The 12,912-nt window shown below is 40.4% G+C and overlaps 1 protein-coding gene across 1 annotated transcript in view; it reads right to left on the bottom strand.

Moving 5' to 3' along the window:
- Positions 1-12,066, bottom strand: part of ankef1a (ankyrin repeat and EF-hand domain containing 1a) — a 53,155-nt gene extending 41,089 nt beyond the window's left edge. The window contains exons 1-2 of the mRNA XM_059986223.1: positions 11,873-12,066; positions 11,262-11,655 (exon numbers count right to left, since the gene is read on the bottom strand). Of these exons, the coding sequence (XP_059842206.1) occupies positions 11,262-11,610 (349 nt within the window). The 5' untranslated portion in view covers positions 11,611-11,655; positions 11,873-12,066. The remainder of the gene's footprint in view (positions 1-11,261; positions 11,656-11,872) is intronic.
- Positions 12,067-12,912: the final 846 nt, after the last annotated feature.

The following is a 12,912-nucleotide window of genomic DNA, read 5'->3' as shown; positions in this document are numbered from 1 at the left end:
GAATAAACACTGTCTGCAACAACCTGTATTTATAATCGCTCATATACTGTATCGAGCGGTTCCAAAGCATGCTGTCAAACAAAATTTAACACTAAATGATCGGGGAATATTAGGGCGGTCAACCAAAAGCTTGGTTGATGAGGTAGGCTTTAAGGATACACAAGAGTGACTGCTGATGCTGAAATGTGGATCAACACACAGAACGTTGGAGGAACTTAGTGGGTCAGACAGCGCTTATGAAGGAAAATGCAGTCTCTCTGCTGAAATGCTGACTTACAAAAGAGCTCCCAAAATAATATCAAATGTAAAGTCGGATACATGTACATTATTTCCTACAAATGTCAAAACCAGCTTCCACTCTGAAAAGTTATTGTTCTTTATGTGCTTTTGAAGCCATTTGTTATTACACTATGGAGACATGGTTGCCAGTATTGAATGATTTCAAGTCGCTTTTATTGTCATTTCAACCATAACTGCTAGTACAGTGCACAGTAAAAATGAAAACATTCCTCCAGGACCATGGTACTACAGGAAACAACACAAAACTACACTAGACTACGTGAAACAACACCAAACTACATTATACTTCAGACCTACACGGGACTACATTAACACAGTACAATAATTAATAAACAAGGCAATAGGCACAGTAAAGGGCAAATTACAATATAATAATAAATGATGTAAACAATGTTTTAGCAGGAAAGGGAGTGGTGTGTGTGTGTGTGTGTGAGAGAGAGAGAGAGAGAGAGAGAGAGACTAGACTCTGTATTTTCCGACCTATGGGTAAAATTGATTTATGGGCAAAATTGATTCATGAGCATCTGTAAAAACAGAACCTGTTTGTTACTTGGGAACAGCTCATCAATCCTCCTTAAATCAGGGCACTAAAACTGCATTCAGTTCTACAAGTGTGGTCTCACCAACGCTCTGTGGTAGGAAGACTTCATCATGTTTATACTTTTATATTAAGGTATATTTTAATACTTTATTAATCTTTTAGCTCTTAATACTTTATATTAAGCTCCTTAATAATTAACATTCATATTTTATATTACTTTATAAATATCTCCTTCATATTAAGGACAAACATTCCAAACTTGAATTAATTGCTGCACCTGACAGCTTACTTTCTGCTTCATGGAAACAGATTATTTGCATTGTATAATTTGCCATGAATGAAAAAATGCAGATGCTGTAAATCTGAAATAAAAACCAGGAGTGCTATAAATTCTCAGCAGATAAGGCCATTTCTGCACAGAAAAAAAAAGAACTTGCATGTCAAATAGATGACCTTTCATCACTCTAAACTATTAAATTTATTAATTTTGCTGCCTGATCAGCTGAGTATTTCCAGTAAATTTTGTTTTTAATTCTTAAGTCTACCTAGTCATCCATCTGGGAAGCCCCAAAACCTCTGAAGAACCATATGCCATTTACACCAAAGCAGCTGTTGCAAAAAAAACGTTAATTTCTTTTGGAATTGGTGGTATACCCTTCAAGATAATCAAAGAGAGGAACACTGTTATTCAGCTGCCCAGTGAATATAAAAATGCCCAGTAGAAACAAGCTTGAAGAAAGACTGAGAAATACATGATCATTTGAAGTAGTGAGTGAGACAGAGAGATCATTGCAAGGTGGAGGCCATATGAAAAGAACAAGTCTCAACAGAAGTGAGTTTAATTTGAGCCAATAGAAAGAAGGGAGGTGTAAGCAGAGCAGCTATTGTTGGAGCGGCCATTGTGTGAGTGGGCTGGTGTTAGAGTGGTTTGGCTTTGGCTCAGCAGGCCTCAGCGAGAAAAAGCTTGGGTAAGCTCATGTGGAGGTTCTAAGTAAGTTTTCAGTAAGATTTTTTTTCCCTCTTTCTTGTCTATTAGTACATAGCTAGGGTGCTGAGAATGGGTCTAGAGCTAGTGGCATGTTGTTTGTGTGAGATGTCTAAACTTGGGGAAACCTCCAGTGTCTCTGATAACTACATCTGCACAAACTGCATCAAGTTGCAGCTCCTTAGAGACAGTGTTATAGAACTGGAGATGAAGATCGATGACCTTCGGCTCTTATGGAAGAATGAGGAGATGATAGATAGGAACTACAGGAAGGTAGTCAGTCCTGAGTTACAGAAGGCAGGTTGATGGGTGACTCTCAGGAGAGGGAAAGGGAACAGGCAGCCAGTGGTGAATACCCCTGTGATGGTTCCTCTCAATAATAAGTGTACTGCATTGAATATACTTTGGGGTGGGGGAGGGAAACAACTTACCAGGGAGAAGCTGATGGGGCAGTTGGTATAAAAGTAGATGCAGTGTGTAGGGAGACTGTGAGGAAGGACAAGGAGACAACAGGGCAAAATTGTAGTCAGTGGTATGAGCTGAAGTGTAACATGGGGGCAAGATAGAAAAGGGTGATGAATATAGACCTGAAGACATTATATTTGAATTAAGCGGTATACAGAATAAGGTAGTTGATCTTGCAATTTGACAGGAAAGGCACTGTGAACACCACTAAGTCATGGCTGAGAGAAGATCATAGTTGGGTGCTTAAAATCCAAGGATACAACTTGTAGCAAAAGGACAAACAGGTAGGCAGAGGGGGGTGATGTGGCTCTGCTGGTAAAAAATGAAATCAAATCCTTCAAAAGAGTTGACATAGGATTAGAAGATATAGAATCCTTGTGGGTAGAGTTAAGAAACTGCAAGGTTAAAAAGACCCAGTAGGGAGTTATGCACAGGCCTGCAAACAACAGCCAGGATGTGTCTACCAAATCATAAAGAGAGGTTAAAAAAAGGCATGAAGAAAGGTCATTGTTAAGACAATCATGGGGAATTTCAAGAGTGAAAAAAATCAGATTGGTGCTGGATCCCAATAGAGGCAATTTGTTAAATGCAATATAGCTTTTTAGAGCACCTTGTGGTTGAGCCCATGAGGGGAAAGTCAATTCTTGATTGGGTGTGATGTAATGAATTAGATTTGATTTGAGAGCTTAAGGTAACAGAACCCTAAGGAGACAGTGGTCATAGTAACAGGTTTCACGCTACAGTTTGAGAGGGAGAAGATAAAGTCAGATGTATCAATATTACAGTGGAGTAAAAGGAAATTCAGAGACAACTGTGGTAGACAAGGGAAATCAAAGACAGCATATAGCATAAATTAATGGGAAGTTAGAGGATTGAAGCCATTAAAAACCAACAGTAGGCAACTAAAGAAAACATAAATACAGAAAAGATGAAATATGATAGGAGGCTGGACATTAATATAAAAGAGGAAACCACATTTTTTCAGATAAAAGAAAGACAAGAATGGATATTGGACAACTAGAAAATGACAATGGAGGGATAGTAATTGGGGACAAAGAAATGGAAGATGAAATGAATAAGTAATTTGCATCAGTCTTCACTCTGAAAGACACTAGTAGTATACAGGTGGCAGAAGTAAATGTGTTGCTATTTCTAAGAAGGTGCTTATGGAGCTGAAAAGATTGAAGGTAAGTAAGTCACCTGGGCTAGGTGGACTACACCCCAGCATTTGCAAAATGTAGCTGAGGAGACTGAGGAGGCACTCGTAATGATCCGTCAAGCATTACTAGATTCTGGAACAGTTCCAAAGGACTGGAAAATTGCAAATGTAAATCCACTCTTTAAAAAGAATGGAAATTATAGGCCAGTTAAATTGACTTCAGTGGTTGGGAAGATGTTAGAGTCTCATTATTAAGGATGAGGTTTCAGGGTACTTGGAGGTAAGTAATAAAATGGACCAAAGTCAGCATGATTCCCTTAAGGGGACATCTTGCCTGACAAATCTGTTGGAATTCTTTGAGGGAAATAGTCGGCAGGATAGACAAAGGAGAGTCAGTAGATGTTGTTGACTAAAATTTTCATAAAGCTTTTGATGAGGTGCTGCACACGAGGCTGCTAAACAAGATGAGAGCTTATGGTATTACAGGAAAGATACTAGCATGGATAGAAGATTGGCTGACTGGCAGGAGGCAACGACTGGGAATAAGGGGGACCTTATTTGGTTGGCTGTTGAAGACTAGTGGTTTTCCATTGGGGTTGGTGTTGAGACTGCTTCTTTCCACATCGTATGTCAATGATTTGGATGACGGTATTGATGGCTTTATGGTCAAGTTTATGGACAATATGAAGGTAAGTGGAGGAATGTTGAGAAATCAGAGGGTCTGCAGAAGGACAGTGGCAGATGCAATACAGTGTAGGGAAGTGTATGGTCACACACTGTGGTAGAAGGAATTTGAATCAGATTTAATATCACTGGCATATGTTGTGAAATTTGTTAATTTTATGGCACAAGTATATTGAAATACATAATAAATACATAAAGAAAAAACTGAGTTATATTAAGTATATATGTCTATTAAATTGTTATGTTAAAATAAACAGTGCAAAATAACAGAAATAAATAAGTAGTGAGGTAGTGTTCATGGGTTTAATGTCCATTTTGGAATCGTATGGCAGAGGAGAAGAAGCTTTTCCTGAATCACTAAGTGCATGCCTTCAGGTTTCTGTATCTCCTTCCCGGTAGTAACAATGAGAAGAGGGCATGTCCTGTATTATCCTTAATAATGAATGCCACCTTCCAAAGACACTGCTCCTTGAAAATGTCTTGGATACTACAGAGGCTGGTACCCATGATGGAGCTGACTAATGTTACAAATTTCTGAAACATATTTTCAATCTTGTGCAGTAGACCCCCAATTCCAGACAGTGATGCAGCCAGTTAGAATGCTCTCCGCAGTACATTAGTACAGTTTTTCGAGTGTTTTAGTTGACAAACTACATGACCTTAAACTCCGATTGAAATATAGCCACTGTCTTGCATTCTTCAAAGCTGCATCAACATGTTGCGTCCAGGTTAGGTAATTGAGATTGACACTCAGGAACATTAAACTGCTCACTCTCTCCACTTCTGATCCGTCTAATGAGGATTTGTTGTGTTCCCTTGTCTTACCCGTCCTGAAGTCAACAATCAGCTCTTTGGTCTTGTTGACATTGATTGTTGACAAGATTGCTGCTATGACACCGATCAACTAGCTGGTATATCTCGCTCCTGTAGGCCCTTTCGTCACCATACGAAACTGGTTGTATCATCAGCAAATTTAGTAATGGCTTTTGAGCTCTCCCTAGCTACACAGTCATGGGTGTGGAGAGAACCGAGCAGTGGGCTATGCACACATCCCTGTGGAAGTGCCAGTGTTGATTGTCAGTGAGGTGGAGATGTTGTTTCCAATCCACTGAGATAGTGGTCTTCCAATTAGGAAGGCGAGGTTCTAGTTGCAGAGGGAGAGTCACAGGCTTAGGTTCTGTTGCATTTTGATCGGGAAGGTAGGAATGATGGTGTTATATGCTAAGCTATAATAGTAGACTATTTTCTAAAGGGGAAAAAAATTAAAAATCAGGAGGTGCAAAATGAATTGGGAGTTCTCATGCAGGATTCCGTAAAGGTTACCTTGCAGATTCTGTCAGTGGTAAGGCAGGCAAATGCAATGTTAGCATTCATTTTGAGAGCGCTAGAATAGAAAATAGAATAGAATAATACAGCATAGTACAGGCCCTTCGGCCCACAATGTTGCACCGACCTTTAAACCCTGCCTCCCATATAACCCCCCACATATAAAATAAAATACAATATAAAAGCAAGGATGTAATGCTGAGGCTTTACAAGGCATTGGTCACACCACACTTGAAGTATTATGAGTAGGTTTGGTTTCTTTATTTAACAAAAGATGTGCTGTCATTGGAGCGGGTCCAGAGGAGGTTCACAAGAATCATTCTGGGAATTAAAGTGTTAACGTATGTACGTGGAGTATTTGATGATCCTGTGATGTACTCACTAGAGTTTGGAAGAATCAGGGCTACCTCACTGAAACTTACCAAATACTGAAAAAGTCTGTATAGAGTGGATATAGGGACAATGTTTCCTATAGTGGGTGAGTCTAGAATCAGAGGGCACAGCCTCAGAACAGAGGGATGTCCATTTAAAACAAAGATGAGGAGGAATTTCTTTAGGCAGAAGGTAGTGTACTTGTGGAACTCATTGCCCAATAAAGATGGGTTCTTTATTACCCAGGGTGTTAAAGATAATAGTGAGAAGGCAGGAAAGTGGAATTGGGAAGGTTAGTAAATTAGCAATGATGTCGCAGACTTGATGGGCCAAATGGCCTAATTCTGCTCATATATCTTAGGTTCTGATGAAAAGCCATCCACCTGAAACATCCGGACAACAAAAATGCATAGATTAGAATGCTTCAATATCATCATCCTCTCAAAACTAAACAAAAGCTTCAAGACCTTGGCCTCAACACCTCCAGGTGAAGTTGGATCATATAACCTTATAACAATTACAGCACAGAAACAGGCCATCTTGGCCCTTCTACTCCGTGCCGAACGCTTACTCTCACCTAGTCCCACCAACCTGCACTCAGCCCATAACCTTCCATTCCTTTCCTGTCCATATACCTATCCAATTTTACTTTAAATGACAATATCGAACCTGCCTCTACCACTTCTACTGGAAGCTCATTTCACACAGCTACCACTCTCTGAGTAAAGAAGTTCCCCCTCGTGTTACCCCTAAACTTTTGCCCCCTAACTCTCAACTCATGTCCTCTTGTTTGAATCTCCCCTACTCTCAATGGAAAAAGCCTATCCACGTCAACTCTATCTATCCCCCTCATAATTGTAAATACCTCTATCAAGTCCTCCCTCAACCTTCTGCACTCCAAAGAATAAATACCTAACTTGTTCAACTTTTCTCTGTAATTTAGGTGCTGAAACCCAGGTAACATTCTAGTAAATCTTCTCTGTACTTTTTCTATTTTGTTGACATCTTTCCTGTAATTCAGTGACCAGAACTGTAAACAATAGTCCAAATTTGGCCTTACTAAGGTCTTGTACAATTTCAACATTACATCCCAACTCCTATACTCAATGCTCTGATTTATAAAGGCCAGCATACCAAAGGCTTTCTTCACCACCCTATCCACATGAGATTCCACCTTCAGGGAACTATGCAACATTATTCCTAGATCACTCTGTTCTACTGCATTCTTCAATGCCCTACCATTTACCATGTATGTCCTATTTTGATTAGTCCTATCAAAATGTAGCACCTCACACTTATCAGCATCTGCCATCGTTCAGCCCACTCTTCTAACTGGTCTAAATCTCTCAGCTCTGAAAACCTACTTCATTATCCACAACGCCACCTATCTTAGTATCACCTGCATACTTACTAATCCAATTTTCCACCCCATCAACCAGATCATTAACATATATGACAAACAACATTGAACCCAGTACAGATCCCTGAGGCACACCACTAGTCACCGGCCTCCAACCTGACAAACAGTTATCCACCACTACTCTTTGGCATCTCCCATCCAGCCACTGTTGAATCCATTTTACTACTTCATTATTAATACCTAACAATTGAACCTTCCTAACTAACCTTCCATACGGAAACTTATTAAAGGCCTTACTGAAGTCCATATAGACAACATCCACTGCTTTACCCTTGTCAACTTTCCTAGTAACCTCTTCAAAAAATTCACTAAGATCTGTCAAATATGACCTTCTATGCACAAATCTATGTAGACTGCTCCTAATCAGACTCTGTCTATCCAGATAATTATACATACCATCCCTAAGAATAATTTCCATTAATTTATCCACCACTGACGTCAAATTTACCACCTCTAATTGCTAGGTTTACTCTTAGAACCCTTTTTAATCAATGGAACAACATGAGCAATATGCCAATACCATCCCTGTTTCTAATGACATTTGAAATATTTCTGTCAGAGCCCTGCTATTTCTACACTAACTTCCCTCAAGGTCCTAGGGAACATCCTGTCAGGACCTGTCGATTTATCCACTTTTATATTCCTTAAAAGCTCCAGTACTTCCTCCTCTTTAATCAACATAGTTACCATAACTTCCCTACTTGTTTCCCTTACTGTACACAATTCAATATCCTTCTCCTTAGTGAATACTGAAGAAAAGAAATTGTACAAAATGTCCCTCATCTCTTTCGGCTCCACACATAGCTGTCCACTCTGATTCTCTAAGGGACCAATTTTATCCCTCACTGTCCTTTTGCTATTAATATAACCATAGAAATCCTCTGGATTTATTTTCACCTTACTTGCCAAGCAACCTCGTATCTTTGTTTAGCTTTCCTAATTTCTTTCCTAAGATTCTTTTTACATTCTTTATATTCCTCGAGCACTTCAATTACTCCATGATGTCTATATTTATTGTAGATATCTCTCTTTTTCCGAACTAAGTTTCCAACATCCCTTGAAAACCATGGCTCTCTCAAACTTTTAACCTTTCCTTTCAACCTAACAGGAACATAAAGATTCTGTACCCTCAAAATTTCACCTTTAAATTACCTCCATTTCTCTATTATATCCTTCCCATAAAACAACTCGTCCCAATCCACTCCTTCTAAATCCTTTCGCATCTCCTCAAAGTTACCCTTTCTCCAAACAGAAATCTCAACCCTGGGTCCAGTCCTATCCTTCTCCATAATTATATTGAAACTAATGGCATTGTGATCACTGGACCCAAAGTGCTCCCCAGCACATACCTCCGTCACCTGACCTATCTCATTCCCTAACAGGAGATCCAACACTGGCTGCTCTCTAGTTGGTAGCTCTATGTATGTTGCACACATTTTACAAACCCCAAACCATCCAGCCCTTTTACAGTATGGGCTTCCCAGTCTATGTGTGGAAAATTAAAATCTCCCACAATCACAACCTTGTGCTTATTACAAATATCTGATATCTCCTTACAAATTTGCTCCTCCAATTCTTGCTCCCCATTAGGTGGTCTATAATACACCCCTATAAGTATTACTACACCTTTCTCATTCCTCAATTCCACCCAAATAGCCTCACTAGATGAGCCCTCTAATCTATCCTGCCAGAGCACCGCTGCAATATTTTCTCTGACAACCAATGCAACACCTCCCCCTCTTGTCCCTCTGATTCTATCACACCTGAAGCAATGAAATCCAGGAATATATAGTTGCCAATCACACCTTGCCTGCAACCATGTTTCACTAATAGCTACATCATCATATTTCCAGGTATCAATCCATGCTCTATGCTCATCCACCTTTCTTACAATGCTCCTAGCATTAAAATAAATACATTTAAGAAATTCTCCACCTCTTACTCTCTGTTTATCTCTAATGGTGCAAACAACTTTACTGTCTTCTTTTTCTTCCTTCTCCCATACATCTGTTCCTACACTCTGGTCCCCCCCCCCCACCCCAGTATCTAGTTTAAATCCACTGGAGCCTCTCTAGCAAACTTACCTGCAAGAATATTTGTCCCTCTCCAGGTCAGATGTAAACTGTCCCACCGGAACAGGTCCCACCTTCCCTGGAAAACTGCCCAATTATCTATAAATCTGAAGCCCTCCCTCCTGCACCATGTCTTTAGCCAAGTGTTGATCTGCACTATCTTACTATTTCTAAACCCACCTGCACGTGGCACTAGTAGCAATCCTGAGATTGCTATCCTGGAAGTCCTGTCCTTTAAGTTGGCGCCTAACTCCCTAAGCTCACCTTTCAGGACCTCCTCGCTCTTCCTACCCACATCATTGGTCCCTACATGGACCCTGACATCCGGCTGCTCACCCTCCCTCTTGAGAATACTGGGAACTCAATCCGAGATATCTGGCTGAATGGTGCCACAACAACCTCTCACTCAACGTCAGCAAGACCAAGGAGCTGCTAACTGACTTCAAGAGGAGGAGGCCAGAGGGTCAGCAACTTTCAATTCCTCAGCATTATCTTATCAGAGGATCTTTCCTGGGCCCAGCAAATAAGTGCAATTGTAAAGAAAGCACTGAAGCGCCTCTACTTCCTGAGAAGTTTGCAAAAATGTGGCATGACATCTAAAAGTTTGACCAACTACTATACATGTGTGGTTGAGAGTACATTGGCTGGCTGCATCAGGGGCTGGTATGTAAACACCAATGCCCTTGAGCAGAAAATCTTCCAAAAAGTTGTGTATGTGGCTCGTCCATCATGGGCAAAGCCCTCCCCATGGAAAGCAGCATTCGTCATCAACGACCCCCACCACCAGGTTCAGGAACAGTTATTACCCCTCAACCATCAGGTTCTTGAACCAGAGGGGATAACTTCACTGAACTACATTCGCCCCATCACTAAACTGTTCCCACAACCTAAGGACTCAATATCAAGGACACTTCATCTCATGTTCACAACATTTATTGCTTATTTATTATTATTATATTTATTTTGCATTTGCACTGTTTGTTGTCTTTTGTGCATGGGTTTTTTGTGTGTTCTGTTGGGTGTGGTCTTTCATAGACTCAATTATGTTTCTTGGATTTACTGTGTATGCCCTCAAGAAAACAAATCTTAGGGTTAAATACCGCCAGGTATATGTACTTTGATAATAATTTGAACTTTGAAAGGTTATTTTTTCTGTCTGGTCTTGATCTCCCCCTCCCACCTCCGTGAAAGCAGCATTCTGCTTTTAATCCAGTTTTCCAGCATCTGCAGTTTTGTGCTTTCAGTATAAATCAGATTAATCAGCTGCTACAAAAATCAATTTGTTACTATCTGCTGGAGGAACACAGAAGATCAGGTAGCATCTATGGAAAGGAATAGAGCCAACGATTTGGGCCGAGATATTTCAAGACTTCAAGCTTTCTTTGTATAGATGCTTCCTGACCTGCTGAGTTCCGCCAGCATTTTGCGTTTACTACTCTGGACATACAACGTCTGCAAAATATCTTATGTTTGTGATTTAAAAAAAAACATATGGTTGGTTGTTTTTAGTCCAATTATTACACAAGTTCATCAAGAAATCACTGAGATAAAAATTTCGGCTAAACGAACAGCATAGCTGTGATGGCACGGTAGCGGTTAGCGCATCGCGTTACAGCGCCAGTGACCAGGGTTCAATTCCCGCTGCTTTCTGAGACGAGTTTACACATTCTCCCTATGACCCTGTGGGTTAAATGGTGACATCGGTGTTGTTGGGTGGAGTGGGCTCGTTGGACCCGAAAGGCCTGTTACTGTGCATCTCTAAATGAACAAATGCGACTTGCGCTAAAATGAAAATTGCTCCACAGAAGTTCAGCCCTATATATTACCCATGATACATATACAAGTTTTAATCAATATTTTCAAAAAACACCAGTACCACAATAATCTAAATGCAGTTCGACCTGAGAATAAATTTCACGTTAATTGCTGCACAGTACCTTTCCCGTCCTTGTCTACAATTGTCATGTCCGCGTTTGCCTCGGCCAGTACCTCCAAGGTAAGTTCATGCCCCGCCTGGGCAGCAACCATCGCCGGCGTCTTGCCATTAAGATCCAGCAGGTCTGGTTCAGCCCCAAGCGACAGCAGCAGTTTGCATATTTCAACATCGTTAGCGAGAGCAGCCACATGCAAAGCGAACTCCCCCTGGCTCGGCTCGCTCAAATTCACCAGGTGAGGGACTCCCAAAGCGATCAACTTTTCTATCTCGGCTTTCTCCCGCTGCCTGACAAACTGGATGAGTTTGTAAACTTGCAAAATTTGAAGACGTCCTTGTGCAATGTGCGACATTTCGCCATTGCATGACAAGTTACTCTGTCCCGAATGTGAAGAATTCTAAATAAAAGACAAGAGTATTTGATATTTAGAATCAAGTTTTCATCTGCTCTCGTTTCCTGTAATGTAGGTGTAATTTATTTCTCACTGACATTTTGCAAATGAAGATTAGGTTTAGTTGTTTGCAATGCGTGTATAAAATAATAAAAATGGATCTGTTGAGTCCGAATTTAAGCCCTCATCTGCAGCATGTTAACATAAGGAGAGGCTAACTTACCTCGCTCAGAGAAACTTCATTGCCTGTCTGTTAACAAGTTTACACTAAGCGAGCCTAGCTTAAAGACTGGTATTGCCAACGGTTTCACCTCGCTGCAATTCAACACTGAGAACAAACCAGATAAAAACGACCATAATAATTTAATCTGCTGCTCTGGACGAGAGACCTCCAGAGACAAACACAAAATAGCGAAAGGACTTTCAAACTGAAGCACTCTGCTGCTATGACAACAATGTGCGACATCACAAAGAAGGATCTGTAACAAGGAAATGGCTAGCTAAGTTTTAAGCCACGTGGGAGCAACGAAGGAACTATTTAAAAGGAACTATTCTCAATGCTGATTTTTTTTTAAAATTTTGCGCATTCTGAGACTCTGATTAAAAAGTGCCGGAACTAAAACTGAAAGGAGTGAGAGGTTTCACAGAAACGTTGGAAATTTCTAACACCGAAAAAGCCGTTTGACACACCGTGTCCTTGTTGGTGGAGCTAAAAGCTACTAACCTAATTCGGCTTCGACACCTGATCTGTGGTTCTTTGGGTTACAGATCTTTAAGATCCAGGCATATTTTTGAAGTGACGAAGTGTCGTGTTTTATAAGTGGAGAAAAATTCTGCATGTGCCACTTTTTAAGGCTGTGAGTTCCAGACAATGAAAACACTTTTCCTCATTTACACTATAAAATTATTTTATTCAATGCTTCGTGGTTTTTAAACACACTGCCAAAGGAAATAGTTCTTTTTTGTTTACTAGTTTTAGGTTCTTTATGTACCTAAATGAGGTTGTAAATCATCTAGCCTCATGAAATAAAGGACAGTCTTCTTTGGCCCATCATGTCACTGCTGATCATCAATTACCTTTGTTTTACATGGACTATCAGATGTCCTTTGACAAATTGCCACATATAAGAACATAGGAAATGGGAGCAGGAGTCGGCAATCTGGCCCATCGAGCCTGCTCCACCACTCAATAAGATCATGGCTGGTCTAGCCATGAACTCATCTCCACATACCTGCCTTTTCCCCATAACTCTTGATTCCCCT

This window comes from Hypanus sabinus, chromosome 12 (assembly GCF_030144855.1).
Source record: "Hypanus sabinus isolate sHypSab1 chromosome 12, sHypSab1.hap1, whole genome shotgun sequence".
In the NCBI taxonomy this organism is placed as follows: Eukaryota; Metazoa; Chordata; class Chondrichthyes; order Myliobatiformes; family Dasyatidae; genus Hypanus; species Hypanus sabinus.
Note: the sequence above shows the minus strand (reverse complement) of the source record. Positions and strands in the feature narration are given on the sequence as shown.